At 34.2% G+C, this 24631-nt stretch overlaps 1 protein-coding gene across 2 annotated transcripts in view; it reads right to left on the bottom strand.

Annotated features, from left to right (window-relative positions):
• Positions 1-24631, bottom strand: part of EYS (eyes shut homolog) — a 1930870-nt gene that overhangs the window by 375642 nt on the left and 1530597 nt on the right. For both annotated transcript variants that reach the window (XM_030928557.1, XM_030928558.1), the window contains exons 29-30: positions 15512-15658; positions 6767-6920 (exon numbers count right to left, since the gene is read on the bottom strand). In XM_030928557.1, coding sequence (XP_030784417.1) covers positions 6767-6920; positions 15512-15658 — 301 coding nt within the window. The remainder of the gene's footprint in view (positions 1-6766; positions 6921-15511; positions 15659-24631) is intronic.

Here is a 24631-nt window from a genome sequence, read left to right as displayed (position 1 = left end):
TCTCAAGAAGTATACAAATTTTGGAGACAACTTTATATAGTAGAACATTCTATCCAATAATCTGAAATAGTACTAAAATTACCAACTTACAGATTCATAGATATCTTTTAAAGATTTTCTTAAGCTTATGTAATAAAAGAAATTTTTGTTTTACAGTAGCTCTCCACAAATTAATACAAATAAACTGCATTGTAACTTGCTATCGAGCTAGTTTTTATGTATGTTATGTAAGAACAGGCTATGCATGGATAAAGGTGCAGGAGTAATGTTTAGCTTTATATGTTTACATACATGCCAATATAATGATAAAGTATTACCTATATTTCCCATATTGAGCTTGAGTTTTCCTTCATTTCCTCTAAGAAATACCAGATGGAAGAGCTGATAAAAAGATACACAAATTAATATTGAAGTGATGAAGTTTGACCTTTTTAATGTGAAAATCTTGCCAGAGTTTCTATATTGACATGGCAACATTTTATGAATAAATCTAATATCTTATAGATTTAGCACAGTTCAAAAGTCACCATCTGTTTCAAGAAGTGGAGGCTCTCACATAGTTTCCTGGCTATAAGACTACCAGCATGAAATCCATAGCTTATATTATATAAACTATCAGGAATATGTGAAAAGCTATTGTATATTTTAGAAAATTAGAAACATAGGTAACATTTTTAGTTACTGTCAAAATTACAGATAATAGAGTATGGATATTCTTTTTTTCTTACATGAAATGGAATGGTCTCTTGCTCATTCTCCATATTGAGTTATAGGTTCATACCATCTGGTCAAGCAAGCTGCAATGCAGAGGATATATGTGGGGAAAGGGTACATAACTGGAATCTGATGTTGAGTAGAGGTGTCTGAGAGCCTTTAACAAATTAAATATGGGTATTATAAGAAGTCATCTTTTCCTTTCATATTTTTCTATAAATTACTTACTAGTATCTTAATTTGATATGACAAAAATCAGTCCTACTCAGAATCATTCTTCCCGTTTTGTGAAGTTAATGTGGATTTTGCATTACAATAAATTTCTATCTTTCTTAAACAACTGTGAGAAATGAGCTAATTAAAATGAATTTAACAAAATCTGCACCAATATACATATATAATATGCATGAGTTTTTATCTCATAAACATGGAAAGGTCAACAGGAGATAAAAATTTGGCCATTTATAAAACTTAGCAGTTTTTATTTTGTTTTCTGAACCAAATATTATCAAAGGTAATGTGCTAAATATGTCTACATTGATTTCTCTTGACATATGTTTGGGTTTTAGCAAATACTAATAAGGGTTCTTGCTGTCCAACTACTAGAAACTTTTCCAGCCTCTGTCCAGATGATCTTAAACCATGCATTTCTTTACACTGACCTGTAAAAAAGTGGCTATTGGAATTGTGTTGCTCTGGCAGTAATGCAATTCTTGGCCAACATCCCACTTCGACTATCCTAAGAGTTTGCTAACCAAAATAAATTATTAGGTATTAGGTATACCTTCAATAGACATGGATAACTTTATACCTCTGGATAAATCTTTGAGGAAATGTTCTCAGGAGTGTTAGATAGTAGCATCTAAGGAAGGGGAAATAGGCTGTGTGCCTTTAAACATGCAGATAACACAGTAAATCACCTACAAGAAAGGACACAGGGCTTTTTTAGAGAACAAAATACTGGGTAAAAGTTAGCTTTAGTGTAAAACAGACACTAAAGGTGCCAGAAAATTTTAAACTTCAGAAACTTAAAAAAGTGTATATATATAGTAAGACAATTTTTCTGAACTTCCCCAAAAGAGAATAACCCTTGTGAAAACCAATAGCTCTCTCTATGTGATCCCTTTCAAAATTCGTTGAAATGAAAGACAAACTGTGCATGAGTATGAATTACAATGTATCTGTAGAACTGTGATCTCTGCTCCATTTCATTTAAGAAGAACTTCTATCTTGATACTGAATTGACCTCAATCACTGCAAGTGGCTTATTCAAGTTTGTTCTACTTCTCCCTGTCCTACAGATGTAAGATGGATTTAGTTGGAGGAACTACTGGCTAATAACAAAATAACAAATAATAGCTTGTAACAAATCAAAAAGTCATATTTTACAAGTTGGGCTTACGGTTTATTCCATTAATTTTTGAAAATTTTTATTAGGCTGGGCATGGTGGATCATGCCTTTATTCTCAGCACTTTGGGAAGCCTGGTGGGGGAGTGGATCACCTGAGGTCAGGAGTTCGAGACCAGCCTGGCCAACATACATAAATCTGGTCTCTACTAAAAATACAAAAGTTAGCCAGGTGTGGGGATGTGCGCCTGTTGAGACAGGAGAATAGCTCGAACCTGGAAGTTGGAGGTTGCAGTGGGACCGTGGACAACAGAGCAAGATTCTGTTTCAAAAAAGTTTTTAGCAATCATGCTATTTTTTTTTATCATCAGGAAATTCTTTAACATTGAAGAAATTCCGTCAACATTCATATGATGAAAAAGGAACCTAATTCACATGCTTTTTAAAGAGAAATTTACCCTGCATTTGCATAGTGAGAGTTTTGTTAGTGAGAATTAAGTTGGAAAAAGCCATACCAAAAGACCCTTAAATTCTAAATTTTGCCCAGTTAATGATGGAGAAGTAAGACTAAACAGATGAGACAGCAAGAGGTGACATAAACAACTGGATAGATAAAGGCGATCATAAATCCAGGGACATCTACAATGGCAGAAATCAGAAGCCTCAGGCTATGTATCTCTATTTTCCCTGCCCTCTGGCGGGAATCTTCTCTCATGTACATTGTATCTTACTGGCCTAAACTTTTAAGAAACTTATGTTCTTGGCCAGGTGTGGTGGCTTACGCCTGTAATCCCAACACTTTGGGAGGCTGAGGTGGGAAGATCACCTGGGGTCAGGAGATCAAGACCAGCCTGGCCAACATGGCGAAACCAGGCATCGTGGTGGGCACCTGTAATCCCAGCTACTCGGGAGGCTGAGGCCAGAGAATCGCTTGAACCCTGGAGGCGGAGGTTGCAGTGAGCTGAGATTGCACCATTGCACTCCAGCCTGGGCGACAAAAGCAGAACTCCGTCTCAAGAAACAAACAAACAAAAAAAGAAACTTATATTCTCCCTTTTTCATCAGTTTTCTGTGTATTAACAATTTTTATTCAACTAGTAATTCCAATTAATTAAACATACTCAAATTTCTTTCATCTTACTTTTTTTCTCTTGATTCCTCACCTTCCTCTAGTTATCATCTTACCTCTTTTTATACTTTCACATTAAAACTTCAAGGAGTTGTATAAACATATTATCTTGATTTTTCTCTACTCGGACTTCTTCTTCTATCCTGCTACACTGAAGTCTTCAGGTCATGGAATCATGTGGACAGTCCAGTGGACTGGAGGGTTTGATAAGCTTTGCCATTGCCTTCCATGACACTCTACTCCTTTTTTGGCTGTTACTTCCTACTTACTCCTTGTCAGACTCTTTAATGATTTCAACTTCCAGTATACCATCATTAAATGTTAGCTCCTCAAGAGTCACTCCAGGCAGTTTTTTCTACTATATACTTTCATCCATTCCCATGGTTTCAATTATCATCTACACAGTGATGACTCATAAATTCATATTTTCCATCCAGATCCCTTCTCTGACCTTTACTTCCATATATTCAATTGAAAATTCCACTTTGTGTTTCAGAGGCACGTTAATCTCAGCATGCTGAAGCTTAAACTCAAGACCTTCTCAATCTAACCTGCTCTTCTTGCATTGTTTATTATTATCTCAGTGTCTGATAAAATCTGCTATCCAATTGCACATAAGAAATGAGTGTTAGTTTTTGACACCTCTATTTTTACTCCTAGTATTTAATAAGTCACAATTTTGCTCCTAATTATGTCACTTTACCTCTGACACTAGTCTAGTTCAAGTCACCGTCATATCTTACTTGGATATACAGTAACCATCTAACTGGTTCCTGCAATTATTCCTTAACGTAGCCGCAAGGCCAGACAGCATTTGCAAACTGTCTACCTTTCAAACTTCATCTTCCATTACTAAGCCACCCTCTTCTGCTTCTCTGTTCAAAAGACACTGTTCTTTGGGGTCTCTGAATCTGAATATGCCATGTTTCTTTCTAGCATAGGGGTTTGTTTTACTGATTGATCTATTGATTGAGTCTTGCTGTGTTTCCCAGGCTGGAGTACAGTGGCAGGATCTCGGCTCACTGCAACCTCCACCTCCTGGGTTCAAGGGATTCTCCCGCCTCAGCCTCTTGAGTAGCTGGGATTACAGACATGTGCCACCTTGCCTGGCTATTTTTTGTGTGTTTTTAGTAGAGATGGGGTTTCACCATGTTGGCCAGGCTGGTCTCGAACTCCTGACCTCAGGTGACCCAGTCGCCTCCCAAAGGGTTTTGTCACATACTCTTCCCTCTGCCTGAAACTCATAACCACTGCTTTGCCTGTTTTTTGTTTTACCAAGTTTACCTCTATTCATTGTTAAAGCTCTTTGGTCTCTCTAGCACAGGCTAGGTTACTTTTTTAACTTGTTCTTCCTGCATCATGTTTCTTCCATTTACAACACATCTCAAATTATTCCTTCATTCGTGTGTCTACTTGTCAATCACCCTCACTAAACTGTATACACATAAGAATTAGGATTTTTTCTGTTTGGGCTTACCATTGAATTCTAGTAGCTTAGTATAGTGCTACAAATAGAGTAAGAAACATTTGTTAAATGAATGTAAGAAACTAAATATAGAATAAAACAAGGAGAAACACAAAAATGAGATGCAAATATTAAGGCATTGAGAGCGTGCTTAGCAGATGAGCACTCAAAAGTTTTACATGAATGATATATAATATATAATATGTAGTCCTAGGGTCAGCCTATTGTCACTTTGAGCTCTTGTAGGCTATTGCCTATAACACAAAGCAGATTTGCATTTTTACATTCAGAGTAATGTAATATCTCCTTTTTACTTAAGTTTTGATAAAATTAAACACTTGGAAAGTCCCTTTCAGTTTTACTGGAAGCATCAATATTTATTTTACAGAAATATTTTTTTTCCTGAGGCTATCTCAGAATCTGAGTGGTTTAAGGACTGTTCTATTAAGTTACAACTTAAAAGTAAAGAAGAAAATCATTTCTCTAAGAACTTGACCTCGAAAAGCAATTATTTCATGTATAACTGAAAGTGTTATTGTTTGTATAAATTGTTGACACTGTATAAAATGATGATCTTATTAATAGAAACACCTTTTAAACAGTTTTCTGTTATTTAGCTTTTCATCTGGTTCTTTTTAGTGATCAATAGCAAACACTTATAACAGAAATGGTTGAAATATTTGTCTGTTGATCTGAAGGAGTTTGTTTTGTCTGTATAGAACTTGGCGTTCCAAAGGGTATATCTAATTTACAAATGATAATTTCATTACCTTAGTAATTTCATTGCCTTCTTGTTATAATCAAATGAATTGCCCATCCCAGACACCCTCATTTCTTCATTCATTCAGACATTTACTGAGTATCTCCTATTTGTCAGATGTCCTGTTAAGTGCATTAAAAATGAATAAGAAACCATCCCTGCCTGTAAGAAGCTTCATTTTCATATTGGTGTCAATTTTGTTGATGTTATTTTCAGACTGATGCAGTTTCTGAGAAAGTTTATTTAATCTATATAACCTTCATAGGTTAGCCAAGAGTCCTGCTGATCAGACTAACTTACCTAATTATCATTTTAAAGACAAACTCAGTCACAGAATATCTTTCAATGACATAGAGGAACTTTGGAGACCATTATTACTAGATGAAAAATTGGAGCTGTACTGATGAAAAGTTTTAAACTCTTAGTTGCTACATGTAAATTTTGTTTAGTAATGCCCCTGAGATGTGACGATCATTTAGCAATTTCTCTTTTCTGATATTTTGTAATTTTGAAGCATAAATGAATTCAAAGACTGCTTTCCAAAAATTTATATAATCCAGAAAGACATTTCCATTTAGTATTCTGTTTGGTTTTACTTTTCTACTGAGTTTTCTTTTTTTGTGCAGTCAAGGACTCCCACTAATCAATTCCTAGCAGCTGTAATCCATAGATATTTTGTTGAACAGTTAAACTGGATGTTAGTTTTAACTGAGCAACTTGATGCATTAATTTATTTGCTTGTACCATAATATTTTCAATAAAATTGATTTACTCTGTGTGCAATTTGATTGCCATAGGATAGTATTAAATTATGGCTTAGTTCAATTTGTAGTTCATTTCACTAAACTGTAAAAATAAACAAGTAAAACAAAAGCAAAAATTAAAAGGTAAACAAAACAATTTTCAGCTGAACTTTTAAAATTCGTTTCGTTTTTGGGTGGCTATTACACATGCAAATAACATTTAAAAAATAGAGTTCAGGCCGAGCACGGTGGCTCATGCCTGTAATCCCAGGACTTTGGGAGGCCTAGGAGGATGACTCACGAGGTCAGAAGTTCAAGATCAACCTGGCCAGCATGGTGAAACCCCATCTCTACTAAAACGGTGAAACCCTATCTCTACTAAAACAAACAACAACAACAACAAATCTAGCCAGGCAAAGTGGTGTATACCTGTAGTCCCAACTACTTGGGGAGGCTGAGGCAGGAGAACCGCTTGAACCCGGGAGGCGGAGGTTGCAGTGAGCTGAGATCACACCACTGCACTCCAGACTGGGTGACAGAGCAAGACTCCATCTCAAAACAAACAAAAGTTCAGCACAAAAGAACTACTGTGGAGTACAGTACTTACCGTACTGTGATAGGGGTGAATGCATTTGTGTTAATGCTGTAGTTAGCAGAAACAGCCAAAATATTTTGAGAATTTCCACATCCATATTTAACTGATGGCCTTCCTTCCACAAGAAATAAATGAAGAAACTGCTTTCCAAAATTACTCTCATTACCTTTAAGAGAAAACAATATATTAGTAATTGATGTAGATTTATATTTTGTTGATTAATGATAATTAAACACAATATTTGCCATCAAAGACTAATTTACGGGGTTTGTAGGAGTGGTATTAGATAATTATTCACTGTAGTAAGTACCATATTAGAAACATACATTATTGTCCACAGGCTGATGGATAGCATGGTATTAACAGCATTAACTTGACATGAGTTTTAACTTCTGATTCTGTTACCTAGTAGCTAGATGTCCTTAACTATTTTAAACCTGTTTCCCCATATGTTAAAATGGGGTAGTGAGAGTAATTACTGTGAGTATTAGAACTCCTGTGATAATTAAATAAAATAATAAATGAAAAGTGCCATGTTGAGTTTTTAATAACTTGCATTATTATTATTGAATCTAATGTTTAAATTTTATTTTTGATTTCTAATTTCTTATGCTTATTTGTATTTTAATTACAGAGCAATATGCATTTTCTATAAAATTCAAAATAACAGAGAAATATATAGAGAAAAAAAGATAAATATTTCTTTTCCTCTAATCTCATTATTCATCCCCACTTTGAAATGTTCTTTTCTACCACCTATCTCCCCACATACAAATATTTACATATCCCAATTTTATTTTTAAAAATGAGATCGTACTTTATTCATAAATTCATAAATGGCTTCATTCACCTTTTCTCTTTTTACTTAAAATTTGGACGTCTGTCCCTGGAAGCCCATGGATCTCTCTTTTTAACTTTCCTAATTGAAGTATAACTTATACAGAAAAATCACAGAAATTATAAGCATAAAGCTCAGTAAGTAATCACAAAGTGAACCCGCTTTTTTTTTTTTTTTTTTTGGCTTCTACTCTTTCCCATGGCTTCCTATTCAGTTGAACAGGCTGCTTTTATCTGAATTTGAGAGTAAAATTAACAATTTTTTGTATTCTTGACTTCTTTTTTTCTGGAGTGGAGAGGTGGTGGTTGGGAGATGGAGCATATTTAGAAACACAAAACTACAGCAGCACTTGTGTTTTACTCCTTAGATCTGTAAAATGTTATACTATAAAATGGCATAAGGTGGTTCTTTCCTGAATTGTTGACTTGTTCTCCACTTCCATCATTTTGTGAGTGGGGAGGGTGTTACGCACTAAAGGACAGTCTGTTATCCTGCTCCATTCTATCATTTCTACTCAGAAGTTTTCTATTTCTTAATATTTTTAATAAACTGCTTTATGTTACCATTTCAGACTCATATTTTTGAGATAAGACTTAAAAATAGGATATATAGCATAGGGTAGAACAGAACAGCTGAGCATTTAGGTCAAGCTGTTGTGCCATATGCACAACGTTTGTTTTTCAAAACCTCAAAAACTGAATTTTAAAGATTGACTATACACATTCAACAAGATGTATGTAGTACTATGCAAGAATGAGTTATTTTTAAACAAAGGTCAGCCACTAACATCAATGACAGAAATGAATAGTCTCATTCAAGTATACTAACATCCTATGGACTGTAGCTGCTTTATTGTACAGTATAAAATAAGACTGCTTTGATATAAATGGAAATAAAATGAACAATGAAGCTTAGTTATCTTTACAGTCTGCTATATATTAACAGGTTTTAATTTATCATATTGATTTATTCCATTAACAAGCAATTTGGTTTTATATAATACTTTTTACAAAGTTCAAAGTGTTTTGCAAATAACATGATGGTAGGTGGGAAAGGGAGGGTCTGATGCTACTGATGTGTTTCCATGATTCTATAGCAAATGAATCACTTTAGGGAAGAAAAGACATATCATTTGACTTTTCTCACCTTCAAATCAATTGGTTTTGTATCATGTAACCCTAGGATTCTATAAGTGGAGAAAAGCTATGAATAAACACATTCAGGAGGAACTCTGGTTTTTCCAAACAGTATTAAAGACAATTTTCAAACACAGTTATGATAAAAATTGTTTGATTTTAGAATGGAAAAATTAGTGGCAATTAGGAAAAGAGAAAGAAACTTGAATTTCCAAAATAGAACTACTGAAGAAAATTTAAGTTATGACTATTCTTAGATAAATGTGTGTATTTTTACATTAAACCTTATGGATTGAGTAATCCATATGTCATATTAAATTTAGTTCAACATTGCTCATTGAATCTAGACATCAAGCAAATGTGAATCTTTCTATATGTATGTTTGCAAATATATATAGGGCAAATGTTTAAAGGCAGTGTTTAGAACATTTTCCCCATAATGTTCTAATTGGTGCTACCATCAGGCAGGACTTGAAAGCTCAAGAAGAGTTTACCATTAAGCCGTTGAAAGAAAGTCATTCTGTTGTTTCACTGAAAAGATGCTTGATGATCCATTAGAGAAGTGTGAACCTATCCTTTTCTCGAAATATTAAGTTGGTGCAGAAGTAATGCGGTAACAGTTCTTCACGCTTTTAGGCTTTGTAGTAAGTTTTAAAATGAATCATTTATTGATTTTTTTCAGAATGTTTTATCCAGATTACATTTCAAAACTTTACAAAATCTCTAGTTCTCAATTTTTATTTATCATAATAAAATGATTGTCTGCTAATTTAAGATTTGTTAAGCATAAAAGTGCTGCTTAGAACAATGAATAATAACAATATTCCTCTCAAAACATAGATTCTAGTATCTAAATCTCATAGCTTTTAGAGAGATAATTCTAACAAGTTTGAATCTGATATATAAAAATATATGTGTATATATAATTAGTCTCATAAAAGGAAATAATGAAATATCACATGGAGAAAAAGTGATATTCTAGTCAATTTTTTACAATTTTAGTTTGCTTAGATATTAGTTGAATTGTGGATCTGGAATTTTCTAAACATGGATACTTTATCACTTTATTGAAATATTGAAGATATTGATTGTTTATATGGTACTACTCTCATTAAACACGGGTATTCTTCTCTAATTGAGCTATTGTAATAATGCTCCAAATACCAACAATTTGAATTGAGATCATTTATAAACATTCTAAAGAAGTTCATTGGTTATTGGTTTGAATCAAAATAAAATCTAACATCATTCCTTATAGAATTAATAGTTATCAGTACAGATAATGCACTATTAAATCAGGTACCTAGATTATTAAATCTGGAAATTTCCATAAAGTGACACGGATTTCTATCATCTACCTTAACAGAAAAACACCTTACATTTTTATGGTGTTTTGTATTTTTCAAAACACTTATATAGATATACATTTCAAACCTTGTGAAGTTTGGTAATATAAATATATCTGCATAACTTGTAATCAAACTAAGACATAGAAAGATGAATAGATGTCTCCTATATGTACAGTAGCTCACAGTGACTTGGGTTCAAATCTATACTTAGTTATCTACTGACATTTCAATCAGGGCTACCTGTGGGAGCAGTCAGATGATCTCTTTATCCCTGGTACTGCCTTCATGACATGATAAAGACTGGTTATCTTGCATTGAGATCTCTGTTGGAACACATATGTTTCTTCTGTAGTTTTAGAATTCCCCTTTTCTGGTTCCCCCTAAAGGTTTGGATTTGTATACAGCAGTAATTCCAGTAGCAACTGAGCAGCAGTTGCTCATGATTTTAAGACAGCTTACAGCAACAATGATGACATGGGCTGATAATAACCAGTGTTAAGATAAGCTAGTTTGTCAGTGGGAAGACGGCAGACAGAGAGAAGCTCTGGGGAGAACTGAAGGATCATGGCAGTAGCCTGGTACATAATTAATGATTACACCCATGTTTATTACATGCTATTGGAGATTGACTTTGGGCCAATTTCTGAAATTTAGAGACAGCCTATTTTAATTTTTTCAAGTCTGCTAATTGTGCTTAACCAGTAAAAAACACTAGTAATACACAACTCTTAGAGGAAATGGGTCCTCTTCATTTGGGTGAAATGAATAAAAATGAAAACTCCAAATTTCACCAATTATCTGTTTTCCTGCTCTCCCATTTTTGATGCCACGATTTTTGGTCTATTTGTTGCTAGGATGAACATGGCTGTTAAATGGATATAACAGTCGTAACACTTCTTAGACGAAAATCTTGCATCTTAAGACCTTAATTCCCTAGACAAGATATAAGAGGAAAGGAGTTAAAGCATTATCTCAATAAGTCACTTATTTCTGGCCTGCCATTTGCCAAGCCCTGTTTTAAGCAGGTTAAATGTATCTTTCATTGACTTATTTCTTCATAAATTTCAATTGTATAAGTAGAATATAATTGTTCTATTTTAGGTGAAGTTTAATGAATCACATAATTCTAGGTCAAGGATTGGCAATCTATGATCTATGGACCAAATTCCAACACTGTCTGATTTTGCAAATAAAGCTTAATTGAAACATGGCCACACTCATTCATTTATATATTGTCCATGGCTGCTTTCAGGCTACTATGGCAGGACTTCAAATACCTATTTCTGATGGTTATAGAAAAACTTGCCAACTCCTGCTATATTCCTGATTTTTTAAGTAAATGCATGAAAAAATTATCTGTTTCAAGCTACATTTTGACTAAACCATTGAAATTTGTGTGTTTGTTTCTATCAGAAGAAGAAATTATAACAATGTTCAATGGGAGAATTTCCTAAAGATTCAATACCTAGTTATTTTTTATCACAACTATCAAGGTTGAGTAATTCACAAACAAAACTTAAGAACTATTCTAGCCAAGTACGTACTCTATACAAGTCACTCGAGGAGGTTCTGAGGAGATGGGGGGAATAAGGAATTACAAAACGCAGTTTCAGATTAAGAGATTAATATAGTTTGGCTGCATCCTTACCCACATTTCATCTTGAATTGTAGCTCCCATAATTCCCACATGTTGTGGGAGGGACCCGGTGGGAGAAAATTGAATCATGGGGGCATTTTCTCCCATACTGTTCTGGTCTCATGAGATCTGATGGTTTTATAAGGAGTTTCCCCTTTCACTTGGCTCTCATTCTGTCTTGCCTGCTGTCATGTAAGATGTGTCTTTTGTCTGCTGTCATGATTGTGAAGCCTCCCCAGCAACGTGGAACTGTGAGTCCATTAAACCTCTTCTTTATAATTTACTCAGTCTTGGGTATGTCTATATTAGCAGTGTAAAAACAGACTAATACAGAGGTATTTTCTATTTAGTGAGGAGATGTAAGCACAGACTCCAGGTAAAATGAGTCTCTCTACTCTGTGCCAGTTCTTAATTCATACTTCTAATTTAAGACATGTCACAACCAGGTTGCCCAAAGAATTATGTGCCTCTCTACTAAAAGGTGAGAAACTAGGGATATATAGACCATCACTTATTCGACTTTGTATCCCTCACATTGCCCAAAGAAAGCTATGTACTTTGTAGGCACTCAGAATTTGTTGAATTTGTCTTTGCTGTCATAAAAAAGATGAAATAACAATGAATAGCAGTTTCTCATGAATGACAATGCATGAATTCAGCCATCCATGTTTGCAACCTACTCCTTCCATATCTGTCTGGAGCTAGCTCTATTGGGACACATTAAGAAGGGAAAAAGATATTCAAAGAATTTTATGGTGCCCACAATTGATTAAAACAACTGAGCATTCTTTTCCTTAGAAGAAAAAAAGAAGATACTATCTAATATGATGCCAGAGAATGCTGTGGGATTTCTCTGGCCTTGCCACATCATTGGAATGAAATACAATAAGTATCTAATAAAGATATTGTATATTCTGCTGGAAATCATTTTATAGAGAAAGACAGGTGTTATGACTCTTCAGATTTAATTTGTTTTCTCCAGGAGTATCAGAAATCTGTTAGTCCTCCATAAATGCAAATAAAGAGGCCCCAATAATTCCACTAGCCTATCAACTACTCTTATCTAAGACTGGACCTTCTTTTGCTTCCTATTTTAAATAAAAACATTAAGTAATATAATGATTGCTTCTGAATCCTCTCCTCCCAGTGGAGTTGCTCATGTAATTTGCCTCCTGGGACTTGGTCAGATGTCTGCTCCTAATTCTCAAAGATCACATACTTCCACATGGCATGCTTATTTCTTTTCAAAGAAGCAGCACAGAATGGATCCAACTGCATGGTAATATATCCCATGACGAAACCTCCTGATTGATACTACTTGTGTAATAGAGCTCATTTTCTGAAAGTGCACCTAAAGAATTTTGTGTGGTCTCATCCCTTCTCTTGTGACCTATTAGTAGCTCCTTTGACTGGGTTCCAGAATTCTGAATTGGTTCAGTGGCAGATGCAGAAAACTTTCTTTTCATCTTGACTGCTGCTCTCGGAGCTGTCTCTCTCCCACAGAGGGTTCTTTTTTAAGCTATCCTTTTTAAGGATTTTTACTGTAACCCATAAGGATTCAAGTTTTATCTTCCTTTTGTTCCTTTTCAACATCAATTAGTTGGTGAGGCAAACTGAGACAAAATAAATGTGCAGTTTTGAACCAGGAATATAATTCAAAGCTGACAGTGGCTTATCAGCCTGACAGTTCTCTATCCTTGTCCCTTAAATATTTGATTTGATATAAAATACAAATGTTCAAAAAATGTTTGTGAAATGGAATTGAGTTGAACTGAAACGTTTAGGAGTAAAAAAAAAAAATGGTAAAATTAAAAACAAAGAAACTCAAACAAAATCAACACCTAAAATTTGAAGTGAAACATCTGTTTTAATTTTCTCACTACTTTTAATTGCTCCTACACATAATATACTGATTTCAAAGGAAATGCAATTATCCCCTAAGTTAAGGGACACACCTTTTAAATTACCGGTATCTAACTGACTTGCAAAAATCTTTGTGCTCATCTGTCGTGAGGCTTTTATGAGGATGACAAATCTAAGAGGACAGAAAGTAGCAACCTCAGGAAACATTCTGCTGAGGTATTTCCAACAGTGTAGGATTAAATTACCACCTTACAAATGAACAGAAAGAATGCTTTACAAACAAAAATATTTTCTCCCTTCATGGGCTCTAAAACTCTCTAGAGTAAACAGCTTTGATGAATCTGGTACTATAACAATAACAATTTATATAAGAGCAGAAATGGATAATCATTACAGTGACATTATTTTCTTACTAATAATTTCTAGTTTGATTGTTTTTGTAGGTCATTGAATAAGGAAGGCAGAAATGATCCTATGGCACTATCATCAGCTTGACTTTTATTGGATTTAAATTAAAGTACAAACTTGAATAGAGTGTATATACGCTTGGCCTGTATTTCTCTGGCCTTCAAGAATAACACATCCAAGTGTCGGTATGGACATGAGCCAGGAGCATGAACCCAGAGCAGGAGAATTCCCAGTGATTGGGTGCTGCTTTAACTATGAGCTATTTTTAGTTGGTAGAAATACATTTTCCCCAAGAAAACACCTTCTAATTCTATATAACTTAAAAAGTTGCAAAGCCAGAAAATCACTTTTCTTTGTGTCTTTCAATTATTCTGTTTGTGTCTTTTGTTCTGTTCTTGTTTTCTTTACGCTGCAATGTGCTATTACTTCCAAATTTCATGGGCATGTACCAGCACTTAGATTTTGTATACAAAAACAAGTTTTTCTTCTGTATTTTCTTCTCTCTTTTAACATAAATCAATCAGACACTCTTAAGCTATCATTTAAACATGGGTGCCTCTGCTCCTGGGGAATAAACAATACTGGCCTACCCTGGCAAGTTGTTTTCTTTCTAAAATATAACATAAATTCTTAGTTTTAATTTAATGATAAAAACTACTAAGTTCACCCGGCTTCCCCAAATGCTTCTTTTAGGCATTTTACTCATTGTCAAATAATAAAACCTTTTATATTTTGTTTAGAAAGTACAGAATGATGAATCAATTTAGCAAACTGTTTCAAAGTAGAGGAGCAAATCATTTGGGAAATAAGTTGCCCCAAAGGGGATAATCTGTTAACATACTAAAGACATTACACCTCCAATATGAGGAATTGTTAAAACGATTGTGCATTTATTTCAAAAGAGAAAACAATTGTCAAATTTTGAATACTGCTGCTAATACAGCTTAGTGATGTTCATTCAAAGAAGAGGCCCATAAATTCTGCTTATAGAGACCTTTATGAGCAAATTGCATAATGCAGAGAACTCTGCATACAAAGACATTTTCTTAAGCAAATACTGTTAATACTACTTGAAGAAAACAGCTTATATCAAGATAATAGATGTTGCTAAAAGAGTGGTACGAATTTACTTGATTGTCAAATGAACCCCAGCTTTGGAATGCCTTTTCCCAAGTTATCAAGTATTGAATATAATTCATATTTAGTGATTTATATCATAAAAATGTACTCTGAAACATTTGCAGCATTTATGTTTTACTGCTGTAGCCATATGCTGTCAAATTCATATGCTTGCTAAATTCTGTCTTGTCAGCTCCAGAGCCTGTTTGTAAGTCACGTTCCATCGAATGACTCATAAATTAAACTTCTAGAGAAACTACAAAGAACTAAAATTTCTCTTTGGTAATGCTTCATGCACTTGTCTGAAAAAGTTCTCTCACAATATTTAAATGAATAAATCAATGATTCAATAGATTAACGTTTGAGAAAGAAACATGACATACAAGAAGTCAAACATTTAATACTCACTGTAAAGAATAGTTCCATTTAAACTGTTTGTTTTTATAGTCAAGAAGATGGTAACAGTTCTGTTATGTTCCTTCTCCAGGACAAAGTTCAAAAAGGGCAGTTCTAAATAGGAATTTCCACTGAAAGATGGAAAAAATAAATCTGCATCTAAAAAAGAAAATCATATTAATATGTTCTGATAGCATTATATTGCTACTCAAATAGATAAAAACTTAGCATTTATAGTTAGCATTCATTTAAAAAGGTAACACTAATATTTAAAATATTAGGTCCAATTTTAAGAACTTTAGATATAAAGTATAATAAATATATATTTATTGCCTCAAATAATTAACTACCAGTATAGAGGAAAATACTGAATAAGAGTTATAATCTGATGTTCATGGATGACTTTTAAGAAGTAACAAACACCCTGAAATTGTCTGAAAAAACCTGTGTACTTGCATTGTGAAATCATAGTTCTTCACCAGATTCTTTTGCGATATTTTGTGATGCGAAGGTTGCAATTTTTAATTTTTAATTTTTGTGGTCACATTGTAGGTATATATATTTATGGGTTTCATGAGATATTTTGATTCAGGAATACAATGTATAATAATCACATCAGGGTAGATGGAATATCTATCACCTCAAGCATTTATCCTTTGGGTTACAAACAATCAAACATCGAGTTATACACTTACAATTGATAAATTTTATTTGATGTAATTATGTCAATAAAGTGAAAAAAATTGTGACACAAAGGTTAGAGAACTGTCATACTGAGGAGTTTTATTAATGTTCATTAATATTTAGTGCTTTTCAATAATTAGGTATTTTATAAGTAGTATTACTATAATATGCAAGGTTATTAGTTTTAGACTTACAGAATTATTTTTATCTTAAATAATCTCACAAAATCTTGATGCACATAAAATTTGAAACATTTCATTGATATAGATCTATATTCATATCTATTAAAATATAATTAGTACATTGAACAAGTGCAACACATAGGATGTTGAAAATGCAACCTTTGTTTTTTTTTTGAGATAGTGTCTCACTTTGTCAGCCCAGCTGAAGTGCAGTGGAGCAATCTCGACTCACTTCAGCCTCAAACTCTCAGGCTCAGGTGATCCATCTGCCTCAACTTCCAAAGTAATTGGGACTACAGGCATGTGCCACCATGCCTGGCTAACTTTTGTATTTTTAGTAGAGATGGGGTTTCATCATGTTGCCCAGGATGGTCTTGAACTCCTGAGCTCAAGCAATCTGCCCACTTCGGCCTCCCAAAGTGCTGGAATTACAGACGTGAGCCACCGTGCCCAGCCAACTTTCTTTTTTGTCTTTCTCACAATGGGGGGAGTTTTTTCTGCCACTGGAAGGACATTTAGTATTTCTGATGATTCTTACCATCTCTCTAAGTCATGCAGTGAGTGAGAAACTAATATCCAGTCTAAGAAATTTAGTAACATTTAAATCTTCCATCAGAGATATGATTTCTCCTATCCCCCTTCACCAGTCTATCTCTAAGTGGCCTGACACCTGCTGTCTTCCTTGAGGGGCAGAAGTAACCCTGGTTTCTGTTCTTTTTCTCATTTTATCACCTCTCCTTCAGATTAGCTGCTGTTTTTGACCCTTCCAGCTTTGAATGGGGAGAAGGCAAGGTGGGATGGAAAGGAAAGATGACACAGTAAAGAAGAGCTGTTAGAACTGGCAATTGTACTGTGTAACCAGGCATCTTGCTCTTTAGGAAGGGAACATGTTTGAAACTGATTGTTTCTTTCATGGTAGGCATGCCAGATAAAATACAGGATGCTCAGTTAAATAACAAATAAGATTTTTGTTGTTGTGTTTTTTTCTTTTCTTTCTTTCTTTTTTTTTTTTTTTTTTTTTTTTTGAGACAGTCTTGCTCTGTTGCCAAGGTTGGAGTGCAATGGCCCGATCTTGGTTCACTGCAACCTCCACCTCCTGGCTTCAAGCGATTCTTCTGCCTCAGCCTCCCGAGTAGCTGGGATTACAGGCATGTGCCACCATGCCCGGCTAATTTTTGTATTTTTAGTAGAGACAGGATTTCACCATGTTGGCCAGGCTACTCTTGAACCCCTGACCTCAGGTGATCCACCCACCTCAGCCTCCCAAAGTGCTGGGATTAGAGGCGTGAGCCACTGTGCCCAGCCCACATAAGTTTTTAGTATAAGTATGTCTCAAACATCACATGAAATATACTAAAAATAATGCTGTTTAGTTGAAATTTAAGAATCCTATATTTTTAATTGCTAAATCTGGCAACACTATGACTCATGAGTGTTTATTCAATCTTTGGAAACCCTTTGTCAACTGCCACACCTAGGATCTGCAGTCATACCCTGCCTTCTTTGGCTGGTCACTTCTATCTTGGTCTTGCTCTGATTTTTCAAACTCTTGTTGTTGACAATGACTTGCCTGTGTCAGTGTAAACACTGCACAGATGAAGTTGAATAGGCAAGGATGACTTTTCTCAAGGCTATTGCAGTAAGGGAGAGGCTAGAACTCAGTCTGAACTCAATTCCTTTGTAATAAACGGTGGGAGAGTTTTTAAGAGCTGGAGTGAGAGAGAACACAGGCCATCCGTGTTTGCTAATTGGCTTTACTCAAAGGATAAGTAAACTTTCTCTTATCTTTGTATCAGGACATAGTTTTACAACTGGGATCAAGACACCCATTGAAGTTAGTCTTATACCCTCCCCTAGAGGTGGACAGATGGGGTGCTATCTTCTTTTATGATTACATTTCAGGGGAGCAGTGGTTCCAAGAACCTTAAGAAAGAAATTCCTGGCTGGTAAAACTGACAAGAAGATATTTAAAAGACTTATGTTTCAAAGGCAACAGAGAAATAATTTAATATGGAAAATTTTCTAAAGTAAATGCCCCAAGAAAAGGGAGACCAGGGACCTAGAGTCAGGAAGAATCCTTTCTAAAGTGTAGTTAAGCTAAGAAGAGTGTTAAGGTCATCTTAATAACTTAACAAGGAGCATTTGGGGAGAACACAAAATGACTTTCAGGCCAGTTGCTTTTCCTGAGGCGTACATATCTAGTACATGGTAAAGACTCTTAAATTCCCTATCATCTCCTGCCCTACTGTATGTGGGGTATAGGTAATTTCCAACCAAACTGTCTATTTTTTTTTTTTTTTTTTAATTTTTATTTCTGAGACAGTCTTGTTCTTTTGCACAGGCTTGAGCATGGTGGTGCAGTCTCTGCTCACTGCAACCCGTCTCCTGAGTAGCTGGGATTACAGGCACACGCCACCATGCCTGCCTAATTTTTTCATTTTTAGTAGTGACAGGGTTTCGCTGTGTTGGTCAGACTGGTCTTGAACTCCTGACGTCAAGTGATCCACCTGCCTTGGCCTCCCAAAGTGCTGGGATTATAGGCGTGAGCCATCCCACCCAGCCCTTTCTCTGTCTTTCTCTCTCCCCCTCCTTCTCCTTCCAGACACACACACACACACACACGCGCGCGCGCACACACACGCACACACACAGTGCTGCTTTAGCTCAGCTATGAATGTATGAGTCCATAGGTCAACAGTCCATGGTGCTACTTTCCAAGTGATCCAGCTGTAGCTATCCCCAAACACATTGTCAGATACGATGGGTGGAAGAGGGTGGGGAGTGAGGTCCACAAGACAGCCTTCTTCAAAAACATTTTCTCAAAATTATCTCTTAAAATTGTCTCGTCTAAATACAAACCCTTTTTAAATCAAGGATACTTTCTAGGTAAATCTTGCTTTTAGGTATGGCACCTCATTTGTTTACAGTGTTATATCCTGTTGTGCAAAAGAAAGTTTATTTTTAACATCCTGTTTATGCCTATAACTTGTGAAGGTTACTTGTGAGAATCAGGTATAAACAATACAACTTATGTATTATTAAACTGCTTGACTTAAGTTATATGGTATCACAAAAGTTACCATTTCTTGGCCTCTACACACAATCTTTTACTCTTTGAAATTTACCTACATCGTTCTGCATTTTATTGAATCTTTTCTTTTCAAAGGTTATTAAGGCCTTGTTAGCAAATCCTTCATCAGTGCTTATAAGCACTGATGCCTAGAAATCTCCATAATACTAAGCCCTTATTTTTATTAAAACTTTCTCTTTCCTTGTCTTTCATGACACTGTTCTGTACTTTGGCTGTCTTCTTACCTACCTTTTGCAGACTGTTTCTTCAAGCACTTTATAACACACATCGTTTCCAAGGCTCTGTCCTCTGTCTTGAGTCCTCTAATCATTTCTGACTTTTCTACATCTGCTGCTCCTTCAGTTTCTAACTCACAGTACTTAGTGTTTCAAGCTTAGAAACTCAGCATCATTATCTACTCATCTCCTCCCAAACTAGTTGCTAGATCCTGACACTTCTTGCTTAGATCAGACCTTGTATCTTTCCTTCTGCTACCACAACCCTTGTTTAAGTTCCCATTGTTTCAACTAAACTGTTGCAGTGGCTTCTTTCTAACTTGCTTTCCTTCCTAGAGTGCCTATTAGTTGTCATTGCTGCCATGTCAATTTTATTCAATCATAATTACCACAGACCTTTGGTCAAAAACTTCAGTGACTACAGTATATTATCAAGTAAGCCAGGCCCTCCATGGTATTATTTTGTAGTGCTTCTACACATACATATCTCCTGATAAGGTTGAACCAACTTTCTTTTGTTGCTCTACTTGTGTTCACACTGTTCTGTCTTTGTGGAACATCCTTCCTCAAATACTAGGTATAAAATTTCTCCCTTAATTCAAGGCCTACTTGAATATTCTCCCAAATTTGAACTCCTCAAAGCATTGTATCCACAGTTTTTTTTTTTTTTTTAGTCTACATATTGTTTTTTATCCTATGTTACAATTGTTGGCATAACTATAGAATTGGTAATATAGTAAACCTAATAATTTGGATGAAGGCAGTGAAGTGACTTTAATTGTTAGGAACAGAATATACTAAGCATGTGAATTCTAAGAAGACACTGGGGAAAATATGAGTTAAGGAGGTAAGTTTCCTTTCTTGTGACCAGAAAAGATTATAACATAATTGGAATGTCACTGATGGAACAGAAGCTTTGCAGATGCTGAATTGCACATACATCAATTTTTAATAATATAAGAAGAAAAATCATATGCCAATCAAGTTAAGATGCAATGTAGCTAGCTGGACACTAGAAGAAGTTTGGATATTAATTTGGATGGCATTAGTAAAGGAAAATGCTTAAGTTTACAAAGAGATGGACTTGGCTTGTAAATAAGTAGGATCCTTTGCATGTAACTTGGAAACTATTTGGATGTTGCATATCTGTTGATTCTACCATAGACATGGTTTTAGACACTGTTTCTTCATGTTATTTTTGCCTATCCTACTGGGAGTCACTAACGAATTCAACGCATTCAACAAACGTCTATCAAGTGACTACTACATCACAAGAACTCATCAAGGAATACAGTGTTGAGCAAATATATAAAGATTACCCTAATGGAGCTTTAATTTTAGCTTCACAGAAGGAAACCCCAAGTTAGGAGTTGTAGATGTTTTGGGGAAGTCCTGGACAAATGTGTCATGGTACACTGACCATTTTTCCTGACATTTGCTGTCACCAGGAGCATTGAAACTAATGTGAGATGTAAGACTAGATTAAAAGGAAAGTCCATAAGCCTATCTCCTCTATCCTTCTATACTATACATTCTCTGAAGAAAAGATCTGTGTTTGATCCACCTTTGATCCCCCCCCATGGCATGTCCAATTTTGCACATGTTAGGCAAATGCTATATTCTTATACAAATACAACTAAAGTGATCATATGTGGTAGTTTGAAAACAAAAATCAGAACATATTTTTATGAATAAAATGGGATGAGAAAGGTAATGATGAGATTCCAGCATTTTTCTTGTTGTTACGGCTTTTCACACTATTGATAAGTCTACCAGAAAATGTTTGAGAAAGGATAGTCTTTATATATGGGTTTATGTATGAATTAAATTACTTGATTTTATAATTAGGTTTTACTTATTCTGAGAAGCAATGAACTCACAAAGTGCAATAAAAATATAATTCAATTTGCTAAAAAATGACTTCCATGTTGCTTTGCAGGAGCACATCTATTATATTATTCAGGTGCACCTGCCTACTTTCTGGCTCACACACTTTGAACCTTTTTTCAGTGTTTACACGTTTTATGAAAATTACAACAGGAAACAACAATTATAAGCAATAAACATTTGCTATTGAATTGCTTTCTAACCATATTAATTTTCATTATCACCATGTTTAGTGGATATGTTGAAAAACAGAACTGCCCTGAATATGGAAAACAAGACTAATTGGGGTTAGGCAGAGTGTTTTCCCGCTGCTTCCAAAAGCCTCTTCAGGCGATGCTATTTGAACACACTCCAAATTTATTTCTCTTCCAATTATAAATAAAAAAACCAACAAGGTCTTTATATGAAACATATTAAACGTCTTACAAAATATGTTATATAGTATTGAGTTACTGGGTTCTGATTACAAAATAACATCTAAAATATACTCTGCAATGTTTGAATGTCTTAAAAGATCATATAGATTTATCAGACTAATTTTATTAACTTTGATATGATTCACAAAATAAAGTTAATTCTGAGTCATGGGAACATCTAATAAATCAAGAAGGAGAATCTTTTAAGTTCTTAAATTATGTTAAAAAACAAACAAACCACGATCTCAAATTGGCAAAGGAAGCTACGAAAGCACAGTAGTGAGTTTGAGGTAACTTATGCTAAAAGTATGGATTATTATTTTTATTTTTTTTTAACCAAGAGTAGTTCTATAGTATGAATCAGGGCCACTATCAATAACAACTCATTGAAATTTTATCCAAGAGAGTACAACAGAATATTATAAAGAAAACACAAAAGAGATGAGTATCTTTACCCCAAACACAATACAACTTAGCAGAATAAAAGTTATTGATTCTGAATAGAAATGGTGCTCTTTTGTCTACAGCACAAATCCCCTTAGCCTTCTATAAAGGCCTTCTATGAGCTAACCTCAGAGTCTGACACACTAATACACATAAAGCTACAAATACAATGGGTCACAAATTATTCATATACAAGTTTATTGTATTTCTTGGCAGCAGAAGAAACAGAATATTGTTTGCTATTTCTTTGCTATGATAGAAGTAGATTTGATTTACTCAATAGAAATTAAAAATTAATACTACTGACATGTTTTTGTTGAGTAGTTTTTCACCTTCCCCGGAAAGAACATCATACAAACTGCCTGTTTATAAAAAAGGTGACTGATATGATGCAATTATTATTTTAATTTTAAAATACTGCATTTTCCACTTATGAGTCTAATTTTATTAAAATCTGTGATTTAAATGAATATCATCATTTATAAGTTCATGTATCTTCTTTCCCAAAGAAGCATTCTTAAAAAATGAATCTAACTAATAATATTAAAAGTTTAGAAACTATAATTATATAAGTTCATGTATCTTCTTTCCCAAAGAAGCATTCTTAAAAAATGAATCTAATAATATTAAAAGTTTAGAAACTATAATTATCTACATTATTACAGTATTGTAAAATCTAAAGAGGCATGACATTTTAAATACTATATACAAATAAGAATAATCAATTTATAATTTTCAGTGACTACAATTAAAATGATTATGATTATGACTATCAATATCTTAAATATTTACATATAGTACAAACACTGTAAATAAAATACTGCATATAATATAGTATATATAAATTCTACTAAATTTTTTTACCACATTATACATTTTTGCCTATTTTATAATTTAAAAAATTAGTTTAGATTTAGATGACTTGAGTTTCATAGACTATTATTTTTACTTGAATAATTTCTTCACATTAGACATTCACATTTCTATTAATCCATAAACACTGATAAATTTGTTAAGTGCTGATAAAAATTATTGACTACTCTGTTGTTGCTGTTAGTACAGCTGTTATTTGTGCTACATCTATTTTCCACCACAGAAAAGAACTTCTAAAAAGCAACAGAACTAACATTTCTCCTTTTGATTGCACCCACTTCATTCCTTCATTTAAAGCATGAAAAGAACTGCTCTACATCTGACCAAAGCAATGCACAAGGAAACAATGTTTTAGAATAGTCTTTCTCATCCTTCACTGTCACGTGCAATCTAGCATTACTTTTTCATCCCTGATTTCTCTGTTAAAGAACAGTTGATCACCATGATTTGCTATTTGATCCTGTCAAAAATCTGAGGCCCCAAAGCACTGATCCCACTTCCTTTCTCTTATTAAATAAAACATTGTTTAGCACACCAACAATATCTTCAATGCAGGAAAAATAAAACAAGAACAAGAAAGGTATGAAAATCTATCAATATTTCTCACTGTACTTGATATGTCATGATAGCTACCGTTCTTTCTCTAGTCTATTCTTAAATCTTCTTTTCTAGTTTAGAAATTCTCCGAGTGATCTCATTTGTTCCTATAACTTTAGCTACTTTCTAATTTCTGAAAACTGTCAGATTTTAATCTTTAACACAGATAGTGCCTGACCTAACACATTCATCTGCTTAATGGACAGATTCACTTGGAAAAATATAGATAACCTAAACTCAAAATATTTAAACCCATTTTATTATTTTTCTTCTTTGAAATGTAATCTTTTTCAATATCGAATTGATAACACCTTTCTTGTTATCAACACAAATATATACTTCTATTGCAGCTCTTATTCAACTGTATAGCCCATTTTTTTTTTTTTTTTGTATGACTCACCATGTGACAGCTGTGAGTTCCTTAAATGCAGGCAGAATGGCTTAATTTTGTGTGCCCCCAGAAAATAACACATTTTTGGCAAATACTCAATGTTTGATGGCTGAAAAAACATGCCTCTAATTTCTGTCTTGCATTTAATTTTAGAATTTCCATCTACCAAGCTATTCAAATAACAATTTTATCGTAGTCATCCAAACTTTTTCCTTTGTTCCTCATCCCATCCTCCCACTCACATCATTCATTTTATATTTTATGTTATTTAATTCAAATGATTCCTCTTCACTTGTAATGCTGTCATCTTCTGCCTGTACTGTTTGAATACCTCCTAACTTGTCTTCATTAC

Source organism: Rhinopithecus roxellana, chromosome 4 (genome assembly GCF_007565055.1).
Source record: "Rhinopithecus roxellana isolate Shanxi Qingling chromosome 4, ASM756505v1, whole genome shotgun sequence".
Taxonomy (NCBI): Eukaryota; Metazoa; Chordata; class Mammalia; order Primates; family Cercopithecidae; genus Rhinopithecus; species Rhinopithecus roxellana.
This window is presented reverse-complemented; position numbering and strand designations above follow the sequence as displayed.